Below are 14,324 nucleotides of genomic sequence, written 5' to 3'. Positions count from 1 at the left end.
TTAAAAGAATTTCACATAGCTAAAACCAAGTACCTCTGACTACAACAACAAAGAACGTTTTCGAACAACGTGGTAAAAGATTGCTAACATGGCCGACGGCATGCTGCATTCTTTGATGCTGCTTTGTTGCCTCCTGATGTTATTTCGCACATGCGCAGTCAGGTACGAAGGGTGGATAGCTTTGGAATGGTTTGCCCCTTTAAAGTAAGCTTCAGGGATATACATAATGTGTCTCTTCGGTCTGACGGAGCCACATTTGCCCCGGGGAACCTTTACTTCTTCTCCTTAGAGATTCTTTGCCTGTAACCCCTAGAGAGCGCGTCCCCAGGTGGCGGATCAGGGAAAGCCTCCATAGGTTTATCCTTGGGTGGTAGGAGGGAAATAAAATACCTCCCGCGGACCAACAGGCAGAAGTTCAACCTCTTCGAGGCTCTGCAGCTTCTTTTTCTATGGATTGTGCTTTCAAATGCCGCAATTTAGTGGACAACTAGCGATATCTGTTGGCCAAAACGTAACCTAAACGTCTAATACTGTATATAATTTATTTCAATGCTTAAACGGGGAAAAAGGGATGTGCTCCTCAATAAAGGAAGAAAAACACATGGTTCGCGGAAATTGCGGGATGAGCAGCTAGAGGGTTAATGGACTTTTGGGTCCTCCTGTACCTTAAGATATGCCATGAATTTCGTATTCATTACTTCATTTTAGCTATCGAAATGTTTCAAATAATTATAATTGAAGATTTAAAAACCCTTTATGCTTTTCGTTTAGAAAGAAATTTGGAAGGAAATTTGAATATATTATTTCTGGCGGCCAGTGATACCATATTTAGCTCTTTAGGATGGCTTCTGCGGCTAATGACAAAGCACAGAGATATTCAGCAAAAAGTTTATACCGAGCTAATGGAGGTTCTGGGTAAAGACGGAATAGCCAGATATGAAGAGCGCCACAAAATACCTTATACTTTCGCTGTCGTGATGGAGGCTCAGAGGTACTCAAGTATAGTTCCTCTAAGCACCACCAGGAGGTAAGCAAATTATACACTTAGTTTAAAATATAAATAGACTTTTTCCATTAATCAATGGTATTGGAATCACTACCAGGGAAATATGCAAATAAAATCACAAACGAACATATCGCTTTACTTTTACTTCCTTGCACTTTTACTTTTACTTCCTTTCACTTCTTTTACTTACTTCCTTGCAAGTAAAGGAAGTATCGCAATCGCGAAAATTCTCGGGTATCAGATGTCAGCGAAAGTATCCATTTTGACGTCTATCGAATACAATTTAAAGTTGTTTTTGTGTGACATCTGTACATAAGGACAGAGTAAAGGACTCTTTTTCGCAAAACGGGTTGCAAAATGATTTAAAATGGATCCAGAAGGGTTTTCTTTCCGTGACGTCTGTACGTACGTACGTACGTATGTATATATGTATCTCGAATAACTCGAAAACAAGTACCGTCAGAAGGTTGAAATTTTGCACCTAGGACTGCTATAACATGCAGTCGTGCCCCTCAGATTTTGGCTCCAATCGACAGAGCCAAAACTATATAAATATATAAAACTATATAAACATACCCACTCTGTTATTCGGCTCCGGGAGATCAGTTTTTTTATACTTATATGTTGGTTAAATTGTGCATTTTTAACTTTATAAATGATTGAATCATGTTGTTTTTATCTTCCGGTTAAAGATTTTATGCCTTTAGTTAATCTGCATGCAATAGTTGTAGAATTATCAGCAATTTAAAAGTTGTTTACGTGCGGTTTTTTTAGCATAATTTTTTACCTAATTTTTTTTTTACCATAGCTCCCAATTTTGCTTATATTTGAAATTTCGCAGAATAGTGAATTAAGTCAGCTTCTGCACCTTCAGTGTCTTTTTGCCAAGTGGAAGAGAAAATAAACTTTTAATATTGTGCACCGAAAGATCTGCTTTCTTGCCCGCTGGCTTAATTGCTTGTTTTTGCAATTAGTCTACTTTTAATTGTAAAAATTGTGTTTCTAACTGTTTTAACTGCATTTGGTGTTTTATATTTTCTATATTTTTTTCAATTTTTGATAAAATGTAGAGACATTAGGCTATTTGGAAGCATCAAAGATGAAAAATGATCAGAAGCCTTCGCCGGCAATCGAACCACGGATCTCTGGATACGCGCCCAGCATGTAGGCCGCTACACTACGAAGGCACGCCAAGAAAGTAGAAATACCTTATATACTCCCCCTTTCGAAGGGCGACTGAGGTTTTTAGGGGACTCAATCGCCAAATCCTAGGTGAGGAGAGTCATCATCTACCCTCCCTTTTAGTTCGGGAGCCACTGTAGAGACATTAGGGATTTTTTGAAAGCAGGAGAGATGAAAAATGAGCAAACGCCTTCGCCGGAAATCGAAACATGGACCTCTGGATACCCACCCAGCGTGCAGATCACTACACCATTGAAGGCACGCCAAGGAGGAGGGAGAAATACCTTATAAAGCTATTTTCATGTTTTATATATTTTTGCCTTGCCGCGAAGTGAGAACTGAATTTATTGAATGAGAACTATATCTCTAATGAAATTCGGAGAAATAAGTTTAAATGAAATGCAGTAAAATTGCGTATAATTTAATATTCTGTGCAGGGAAGTCATGTGGTGTGCACATAAGATTATTTATCATAGTAATAATAATTTTATTTGATCTTTAAAATCACTCAAAAAAGTCATGGTAGAATAAATTATGTCCTTTATATTTGTTAAATAATCTTCCACTGCACTCATTTTCAGGAAGATGTTTTAACCATCGATTACCTTCGATTTTGAGAATTTTCGACGAACTAGAAGTTTTACCGATTTACAATAAAAACTAAAAGACCAATCTGTAGCTGATTTCTGTCATATATATGTACTTTCAGAATGTAAAACTTGTACTCTCAGATGGCTGACAGAAAAATGAAAGATTAATTTACTAAGCAAGGTCTAAAATTTCCTTTCTTTCCTATGTAGATAAAAAGTAAAATTAACAAATTTAAGCGAAAAAAAGAAAAACACAATTATTTGCCAAACGTTTCTGCGTTGCATGATGTCTTTCTGTTATTCTCCCGATATTCAAAATGTATTATCAGAATTACATTGAAATTACACAAAACAGTAATCACATGATGGCATCTAAATATTCTGAGAAATTATTTAAATTATCACATTCTTCTATTTTTATTTATGTCTGCTATTAAAATTGCTCATCTGGTGAATTTCTTTTCAAAATATTACAACGCTATCAGTTACGCAACCATCCTTCGTCTGGCTTCTAAATGTACCGGGAAAATGCCTGAAGGGAAGACCAAACGTTAAATTTATAAGCTACGCAGAATTTTACTCTGCAGAACAACTTAGTAAAAATCCTTTCCTTATTTCAATATAACAGATATTGAACCTTGTAGGAAGAACAAAGCTAAATTTTCAGAATGAACAAAATACTTTTATTTGAATTTTAGAACAGAACCAAAAAATAAAATGCTGCAGCTCTTAACTATTAAAATTTTAAACTCTTAACTATTAAAATTTTAAACTCTTTACTACTACAGTTAAAACTCTTACAACTATAAAAAAAAAATCTTCCGAATTCCCTTCTTGTTGCCACACCGTAAAATGCAAGTTCTTGTAATATTATTTATATTTCACGTTATCTTTAAGTCACGATCTTTACAATTCATGATCTTTACAAGTCATGATCTTTACAAGTCACAATCTTTATAAGTCATGATCTTTACAAGTCACGATCTTTACAAGTCACGATCTTTACAAGTCACGATCTTTACAAACATCATCAAAAAAAATTTTTTTAATGTATTCCATATAACAAAATTACAATGAAATAAGCAATATCTCTTAATACAAATATTAATTATCCTAATAAATAAATTAACCCACTTCCCGGTGCCTTCTCTCAACAAACGTTCAGTATCCAAGTGAAACATTAAGTTTAAAAACTGCACAGAATTATCGCCCTCATTTTTCCGGGTGGCAACAGTCTTGATTTTTAACAGTCGGCAGTCCAGCATACAATTGAATGAAAAACTGTTGCTAAATCTACATTTCTAAAAGAATGAAACTATTCAAAATGATGCGATAAAATCGAAAGATAAAATTTAAAAAAAAAAAAAAAAATCTGAAATGTTTCAGATTTTAAACTACGTCCAAAGGGGCGTTTTTTAACATTTTGTGTGTTACCTTTCTTTATTAAATATCATGTTCCTCGCACTTAAACCATAAGATCCAGTGCAACAGCAATATCGCAAAATAGTTTTAAAACGAGCATATCTTTAGAATTTCCGATACAGAGACTCACGCGCTGGAGATAAAAATGTTTTTTCTGCACAACGTTGCCATTGCTCGCTTTGAAATCCTTGAGTTTGTTAATCAAAAATTCGTCAAAGTTTTAAAAAATAGGAAATCGATCATAAAACAAATTTCAAATTTCAAATTTGGTCTTCCACATGCTCATATTCGTTGGAGGATTACGTTATTCAAAATTCGATCACTCTATGTACCGTTGTTTTATCACAATACGAGAAATATACATACATTTATGCAGATTTTTCATTATTTCATTTCTTCAAATATAATGCAGGACTCTAACATTTTGTGGCAACAGTTTGAAAAGTGAACCGACATTTATGAGTCCGACGCAAAATGCCAAAACGAAACTAATAGTCCTTCGGGATTCAAATCCCTTTGGACTAAAAAAAAAAAAAAAAAACTGATTCGAATTTTGAAAAAAATCGCTTCGAAGTGCACCGGCTCTTGTCTAGATACACCTATATACCAAATTTCGTAATCCTGGGTCTATTAGCTTACGCGCAACACTAACGAAAAGACACACAGACTCTTTCTTTTATTATATGTACAGACTAGCAGCTTCGCTGCAAGCCTTCGTCTGGCTTTTAAATGTACCGGAAAAATGGCTGAAGGGAACACCAAACGTTAAATTTAAAACCTGCGTAGAAATTTACTCTGCAGAACATGAAAAAAAAAGTTATTACGTATAACAAAATTACAATGAAATAAGCAATATCCCTTAATATAAATATTAATTATTCTAATAAATACATTAACCAACTTCCCTTTGCAAAATCGTAAGAACTCAAATGGTATAAAGGAGGTTAAGAACTTTGTTTTCTAAAAAAAATTCACTCAAAACTTTTCAATATCTTAAAAACAGTCAAATGAGCAATAAATAACATAAAAGAATACAAAAAACAAAAAAATTCTGAGAAGCAAAGTATAATTAATGATATTTTATCTTATATTTTCAAGAGAAAAAGAGTACAATAAAATAAGCTATATCCCTAATGCAAATATTAATTATCCTAATAAAAAAATTAACCAACTTTCCGTTGAAGAAAAAAAAATCATGCAAAACTTTTCAATATCTTACAAACAGAGAAACAAGCAAAAAATAACATGAAAGCAACTCAACATAAAATTCCGCGCAGAATTTTACTCTGCAGAACAACTTTATTAAAAAAAATCGATAAAAATGTATTATATATATATATATATATTTAAATGACAATGAACTACACGAATCTCGTAAAAACAATGACATAAGAAATACGATGAAAAATTGTTGCCAAACCCATATTTCTAAAAGATTGAATTTATACAAAATGATGCGATTTCATCAAAAATCTATCAACAACAATAAGACAGGAAAATTGTTGCCAAAATCACATTTTTAAAGATGTGAGATGTAAGAAGTGTACTCGGAAGCTTCATTTAAAAAATTCTTTAAAAATACAAAATATTATTATTTTTCCAAAATTCTTTTTGTAAAAGCAGTCGCAAGGATAAAAGTTTAACGTGTCCAAAAATCAAAGAAAAATAAACTGTACATTTTTAAAAATAAACTATTTTAGAAAAAATCCTGTTGAAAAGGTGTTAAGCTCCCTTTCTTAAATAAATTCGTATTCAATCGATTTATTGAAACACGAAATTTATTTGAAGTTCGTAAAATAGCTAAGTGCCTACGTTTCATGACAATGTGAAAATGGAGTGTGTAGAGTAAAATATCGCTTTCCTATAGACCATTCTGTCTCAAAAAAACGCGATTCGTCACAAAACATAAAATTAAAAAAATTTTATTTCGAATGTCGAAAAAATCGCTTCGAGATGCACCTATGTACCAAATTTCGTAGTCGTGGGTCTATTAGCTTACGCACAGCCCAAACGAAAGACACACAGACAGACAGACTGACTCTTTCTTTTATTATATGTAAAGATTTTTGCCACTTCAAGCACTCAACACACCACAGGCTGTTAATTCTCCTAAATTTTCAGTCGCTTTCATTGATATTTTACTGACATTAGGGCAGTTGCTCCTTAAAAAACGCACAGTGGCATGCTTCCACTTTAAATCAAAGCCTAAAAATGATGCACCTTCTAGAAATCACCATGCCAAGCAGAAAACTATGTTTTTTTTTTCTTCAAACAGTTTACTAGAGTATGAATGAAAAAAATTCTTAAAGAAAATTATAAGTGCTAATCCAGCAAGGCACACAAGTGCTAAGAAAAATTAAATAAAACTTGTCACCTCAAAGAAAAACTACAATTTGTGTAGTATATGTTGTTTTTTTATATTCACTGTGAAATCAAATTTGACATGCTTAATTTTGTTACGGATTGCTCGAATCGAATACCGAAAATTGCAAAAATTGGTCATACGTTTATGCAGCAAAGTGCATAAGTGCACTAGGAATATTTACGTAAATATTTTGTGGTTGAGATAAATTACCTGTGTAATTAGATAAAATAATATAAGATCTCCCAGAGGTCTGAGCGCATTTTAAAATATCGTATAAAATTAGCAAAGGGGCTAATAAGAGTGGATTGGCAAGTAATGGGTACACAGAAGAAAATTTTATTTTAAGTAAACATAAGATATGTTTTAGTTCAAAGTTTCACCTGTAGATGGAGCTGTAACCCTGATATCAAAATGTTCAAATTCATGTCACTTAAAAAACGATGAGTACTCATGATCTCCTACTATGTTATTATCAATATGCTCTCAAATACATTTAAAAAAAAAATCTGATACAGATGCCACAAGACTTCATTGTGTGACCTATTAAATTATACGCATTTTTTCTGCATTTCATTTAAACTTATTCCTCGAATTTCATTAGAGATATATTTCTCATTCAATCAATTCTGTTCTCCTTTCGCGGTCAGGCAAAAAATACATAAAAACTCAAAACATCCTGATTACTAATGTAAAATACAGAAAAACCCAAAACAGTTTAAAAAAAGTAATTTTTACAATTAAAATTAGAGTTTAAGCAGGCCAACGTGCAGGAAAACAAAACTTTTGGTGCACAAAATTGAAAGTTAAATTTTGGTTCCACTATACAAAACGACACGGAATTTCGTGCACCAACTGCCTTAATTCACTATTCTACTGAAAGTTTCAAATGTAAACAAATATCGGCTTCGTTAAGCGGAACGCCATTTCAACTTTTAAATGACTGATTATTCATCAGCTATTGCATTCAGAATAACTAAAGACGTAAAACCCTTAACCGAAATATAGGAATAGACCAATTTAATCACTTCTGAAGCAAAAAAATGCGCAATTTGACAACATATAAGAATTAAAAAAAAAAAACTAAATTCATCGAGCAGGGCAACTGAGTGGGAATATACATATATTCCGATATATCCGAGTTGGAATATACATATATATGTGTATTATATTTATAATAATGATGATGATGATAATTATAATAATTATTTACTTATACTTTCTGAATTTGAATGATATTGCAAATTAGTTACCAGCAATAATTAATCATTTTATTTTATTTGCAATTTAATTTACATAATTTAAAATTTTAATTTACCACATATGAATGAGGTACTTATTATATTGTATTTGCTAAATTCATATTTCATTCCTTCCAGCACTGGCGCAAGAGAATTATTTAAATTTATTTAACGTTACTAATTAGTATTTAATGAAAACGTAATTATAATATTAATATATATATATATATACATTTGGTACCGCAGATTGCAACAAAAGAGGGAGGTGCACAACTACATGCTATAGCAGTCTCATATACAAAATTTTAATGTTCTATGCCTACTATATTTTTAGTTACGTACGTAAACGTACATACAGACTTGACGTACGTACATACAGGCGTACATAATCTCTTCTGAATCCATTTTAAATCCGTTAGGGAATAAAAAAAAATCTTTTTTTCTTTCCGTAACTACAGAAGTCATGCAAAACAAGTGTCGAAAGGGATTCGAGAACGATCAAACTGGAAACTTTCGTTGAAATATGATACCCAAAATTTTTTCATCCACAGGAAAGCATAAAAAGCATTAATAACTAATGTATAATTGTATTTTATTGTGTGGTATTAACAAAGCTATGTATTAAATAAAATTTTATTTAAAATGTACCTTATTTTCCAAAACAATCTATTTCTATGACAAATATTTCCCAGCAAATCGAGCCTCATGACTCATATAACGTTTAAAATGAATATGTAGATTTATAGACTATAATCCGGACCTCAAAGCTTACAAACTTTCTGCTTTACGCATGCGTATTTAATGTACAATGGACGATATAAGCTAAGCTAAAATTATCTAATTATTTATTTCAGTTAATGTTGCAGATTACGTTGTTCCTTACTCTTCGAATTGGATCCGGCTTATTATTTCTTGCAGACTGTTAGAGGAATTTTATAAAAATAAGCTTGAACTTTCGATTAAGTCAAATAGAATTTCCAATGCTGGAGCTGCCAAAGGATCTAGAAAGCGAAAGCATGTTTCGATGTCCATGAAACAAAAAGTGGAATTGCTGCAAAAAAAGGATAAGGGCATATCCTTTGTTTCTTTTACCATTCCGAAATCTGTTTATCAATTTCACGCTGCTCTGCAGGGAAGGGGAACGTCGCGGCGCGCAATGAACTGGAAGTTGATCTGTCAGCACTATCCTTATCTTCAGGGCAGGTGTTTTTATTTTATTCAGCTTATAATTCATTCCTAACCGTATTTCATCTCGATGTACTTTGATATGATTTAAATCAAATTCATTATAAATATCACGAATACACATCAAATAGTTTTCTGGTTGCAATTTTCTAATTTCGACTACGCGTAATGTATGCTTTACGCATGCGCGCGTTAAAAGAAATGTTTAATAAAGTAAACAAATAAATATTAAGCATTTTTTTTGTAAATTTTGATACCCTTTAGATCATAATTGTTCTTTATTTCATAAATTAAGGTTTCATATTTTTAATTTTATAATTTCTGCATGCCATCTTACCAGATTTAACTTCATGATCTATAATCCGGAAAAATCGATAATCCGGATTAAAGACTTTTGATTGTAGTAATAAAAGAGAAGCCACAATACCTGTGAGCAAAATTAAATTCTTAAATGAATGAGTTAATTAGTGAAATTCTACCCAAAATAAAGAATTCCGTTTAAGTTAAAACACGCAATTAATTTAAATCAAATAAATAACGTAAAAAGCTAATTGACCTGAAGATATGTGTGTGTTGATAGCTATGAAACAAAGCTTAATAACAATGTTACGAATTTGTAATTAGATAGGTAATTCTAGTAGAATTATAAGTAAAATGGTTGTATTCCTTTTATAATATGAAAAATCTAAAGAGAAGCTATGCCCGAAAAGTAACTATGGTGATGTATCTCATATGAAAAGTAGGATGAGTATATCAGCAAATTGGCAAGATATAGCCAAACTGACAATGGTGTCGGCAACTTATTTAATCGCCAAATTTGGCGACATTTTGCCCCGGTCTTTATATTACCGTAATATGTTCTGAAATTGAATAAACGTAATTGACAACTATGTTAGCTGTAACCGTGATTCCACCCTCCTATTGCTTTAAAGTAATTTTGAGAAACAGAAAGTACTAGAAATATCCCAGCGGCCGATTGAAAACTATATAAGACCGAATAGAGAGCACCTGCTCTTAGTTGCTTAGTTATTGTTGTTGTGAGTTGTTAGTTTAGAGTAAGATGGGAGATATTTCCGGATTAGCTTTCTCTTTAGATGCACTTTCCAATGCGTAGTGTTGTGTTTAACGTTCTTTAAAGTTTAAAGCGGAAGTACTGCTTGTACTCTGTGATCCTGTGTACACCTGTACTAATGTTTCTGTGGAAAATTCCGGATCCTAGAAGAGTTTCTATTAATAAAATTAATCTTATTAACCTATCATCGGACTGTGCGTGTTCAACTTATTACAAATCCGTAAGCACACAATAATAATATAAAAAAATTCGGCTAATCTTTGGAATATAGTAACAGGTAGTTTGGCGACATTTTGGTAAGGCGATAAAGGTTACTAGCTAGGACTTTAGCAATAATCTGAGAAGTACACAGTTCGAATCACAGATTATTTTGTCTCAGAGAAATGAGAGATCATGAGACATGTCATGTGACATTTACCGGAAAATTCCGATCGTGATTTTAGTTAATAAGCACTTAGAAACAATTTTGCCGCTAAAGTGCAGAATCGCCCACTTATTTGTTTAGCGCTTTTTACAAGAGTAAGAAGAATTGGATTTTTGTCAATTTTTTTTGACTTTTTAAGTGAAAATAGGTCGATGTGTACATGGATAAAGTCAAGCGTGTGCGCAATGTCATTTTTGTGCAATTCTGGGATTTTTTTTAAGTGAAAATAGGTCGACGTGTACATGGATACCGCGTATATGCAATTCTTAAAAACGCACGAAGCAGTGGGCGATTCTGTACTTTCTCCCAATTTCGCACCTAATATTCGTCATGATTAAGCACTTTTGCAACATAAAAGTTTTAGCATAAGCGTAATTCGGCTAGCAGATTGTTGGAAAAAATTTTGAGTTAAAAAAAAAGCCTTTACTTCGTAAAAACAAAATGGCGTCCAAAAAAAAAAAAAGAAAACTAGCAGGTTGCTGTAGCAGGGTTGGTCGCCAAATTTTCGCCAAAAAATCGCCAAGTTACCATAATTCGAAGATTTACCAAAAATTCATATACTTCGTTTTCAACGCTTGGTACATTAGCAATGAAAGTTAATAATGACGTTAACAGGGAGAGTTTTGAGCAATATTTAATTTCATTTTTTCAGCGCAAATCAGGATTTTCAAATCAGAGGATTAATAATTCCTAAAGGAGCAGAAATTGTGGCCAATCTGTGGGCCCTGCATAACGATCCGAATTACTGGGAAGAACCAGAAAAATTTAAACCTGAAAGATTCTTGGCTGACGATAATACAACACTCATTAAGCAACCGAAGAGTTATGCTCCTTTCTCAATTGGTAAGTATAGTTTATAAAATATTCAGAAATGAAATTAAAATGAAGTCCAAAGATTTATGTATAATATGATGCCGTCCTGTTGCCATAATAGCAATGAAGCCGGCTGCAATAATCTCTAACCTGGATTCGAATCTCAGAAAAGGCATTGATGTTAGGGTGTGTAGTATCTTATGCAACATAAGGGAGCTTAATTTTTGAGCCGAATCCACTCTCGATCATGGACCTTATAAGAGATAGACTAACCCAGTGGGCGGGGCGCGCGTCACCGACATGTCGGCAAGAAAGAGTAGGGACGATCTGGTTTACTTTAACACTGAAACCTATGGCGTTTGTATCACATAACTCATTTTAATTATTAAATGTGATACGTTGTATAGTGATGAGATTATGAAAGCCACAGTTTTTTCCAAATAGGATTTAATATATCTCATTAAAGCACTTTTTACTGCATTTCGCGCATTTTTTTCACGCGTAATTTTTGTACAAACATCTTTACTTTGGTAAAACGATAAAAACTCTAAGCACAAAATTTATAAACTTAATTTTGAGTAAAAATAACGTAAAAATAAATAAGATTGATAGTACGCGATGCTTTGAAATAAATAAGGTAAAATTAAACAAGATCTGATATTTTTTTTTTTTTTTTTAATTTAATGAACATTTTTAGGCAGTGATTATCCAAACTATAATAACATTACAAAACGATCATATTTATTTGATTATATGATCATTAAATTATTAACATTAAAATGGATTAGTTATTTTAATAATTCATAAAATTCGGATCATAAAATTTTCTGAGCGTAATGAAGGAAAAAACAAAAAGATAAAATAAAATCTAGAAGCACTCAGATTTTATATTACGCCCAAAAGGAACCTTTTTTTAAACTTTTGTATGTTACCTATATTTATTGAATATCATGTTCTTCGCCCGTAAACCACATACATTTGAAAACAGCATATCTTTAGAATTTCCGCACTGGAGATAAAACTGTTATTTTCCATGCAGTGCTCGCTCTGAACTCTTTGAGTTTGTTAATCAAAAATTCGTTAAAGTTTTACAAAATATGAAATAAATTAAAACAAATTCAAAATTCGGCCGTCCAGATGCCCTAGTTCGGGTGGAGGATTACATTATCCAAAATTTGATGGCTCTAGATACTGTCGTTTTTATCACAGTGCGAGAAACATACATGTATTCATGCAGCTTCTTCATTATTTAATTCCTTTACATATAATACCGGGCGATAATATTTGGTAACAACAATTTGCAAGGAGACACGGATATTTATAGTAAAACAGCGCGAAATGCCGCTTTGAAACTAACAGCCTTTCTAGGCTACCGCCCCTTTGGCTAATAAATTAAATTAACATTAAATAAAAAAATCTTATGCAGAACTAAAAATAAATTTAAAAAAATAATCACTATAAAATACAAGCAAAATTAATTATTACGGTTAAATACAATTTTAATATTAGAATTAAATGTAAAAATTTTTAAGGCGTCAAAAGTGTTTATCACTATGATGTATTATGAAATATAATTGAAATAAAATTCCTTTATAGAAATTGTGCTATAATACTCATCTATAATTTTAAAAAAGCAGCACAATTTAGAATTTTAAACAAAACTTTCAAAAAATCGTTTTTAAATATTTTAGTATTTTTTACTTATTTAGACCAATAAAAAGCATAAAAATTGCAAGAGAAAATTGCTTGTTTGAAATTTTCTATTAGTTCAGATTTAAAATATTATTTTCTTAAAGAAGTAGTTACAAATTTCCTTACAGCGTAGGAAAAGCTAGAAAAATATCCAGCCCTGAAAGCATGCAATAGCTTTATAATTATTTGGAACGTTAATTATGCTTGATAAATATGCTAAATTTTTAAAAATCAATCTCAATTTCAAAAATAAAAATATGTAGAAATTTTAATTTGTGAAATGAGGTGCTACAATCAGCTTTATCTTGAGAATTATACACGCTGCATGCAATAGGCAACCGATGTTAAATTTCTGCAAGTCGTCCCTACTCCTCCGGATGTGATCTAGGTGACAGCCAGCAACGCCTCAGACGAGGGAGAAAACTCGTTTGGGTATTCTTACAAGAATTCTTCTATTTCCCATGCTCTCGATAGGTTGGTAGTAGGGGAAGAGAAGTAGGAGACCCTTGAATCCCTCTCCCATGGCCTTATGTTACACGCCTATTTTTTTCAAGTTACACGCTTATTTTTTTCCAATTTTATATACCAACGTCTAAGGGCATTTTTTCAAAAGCGGTGGTTAAAGCAGCAGAGGTTGTTAATTGCTTCTTAATTTAAAAGATAAAGACCATGGCGTTCTGCTTCAGATACTTAGATACTTAGTTGTAATATACTGGGTTTCAACTGCACTGCGGCAGTACTTCCCAATAGCATGAGAGATATCCCGATGGAACATAGCTTTGAAGGAAAATCAGATAGTTCCTGTAGCAGGAAAAATCAGAAGAGGCTAAAACAAAAAGAGAAGAGCGATACAAAGTCCTTGCACGTGCCGCCATCATCAATGTGGTAAGAGAAGAGCTGGCTTCTTTGGCTGGGTTTCAGTCTGCAGAAAGATGGGCTCAGGAGCTGGCGAATCAGAAGGCAGATTGTTGTATCTGATGAGAGGTGTCGGGTATATAGCGACACCTTTCATGAGAGGTGTGTCGTCTGATGTAACTTTTGGTAATAACTCTGTGTAGTTGAAACCAAGTACGAGCGAAAGCAATTGGAATTGGTTGGAAGCGTTGGCGGGTGATGAAAAAGAAAAAAATTATACCTTCATTATATGGAGCTTATTATATTTCGCGAGTTGAATTCGATCTCCTCCTGTGGTGTATCCTGGGCAACGTTCTCGGTAATGATGGGTTAATCGATGGTTGCGGCCTTTCCCAACTAATTCTTAACTAACAAAGTATCCTACTGAATGCATAATACGGTTGATTATAAAACTTCTGCTTATAAGTGCAAACCTCCCCT

General features: G+C 32.7%; 1 protein-coding gene across 1 annotated transcript in view; it reads left to right on the top strand.

Moving 5' to 3' along the window:
• LOC118193725 (cytochrome P450 2F3-like) overlaps positions 1-14,324 on the top strand; it is a 66,341-nt gene that overhangs the window by 44,839 nt on the left and 7,178 nt on the right. The window contains exons 6-7 of the mRNA XM_085822857.1: positions 772-1,027; positions 11,137-11,327. Coding sequence (XP_085678983.1) covers positions 772-1,027; positions 11,137-11,327 — 447 coding nt within the window. The remainder of the gene's footprint in view (positions 1-771; positions 1,028-11,136; positions 11,328-14,324) is intronic.

Source organism: Stegodyphus dumicola, chromosome 8 (genome assembly GCF_044657685.1).
Source record: "Stegodyphus dumicola isolate Sdum_Otavi_A_Nest chromosome 8, ASM4465768v1".
NCBI classification, from domain to species: domain Eukaryota; kingdom Metazoa; phylum Arthropoda; class Arachnida; order Araneae; family Eresidae; genus Stegodyphus; species Stegodyphus dumicola.
The sequence above is the reverse complement of the archived record's forward strand: the minus strand, read 5'-3'. Positions and strand labels throughout refer to the sequence as shown.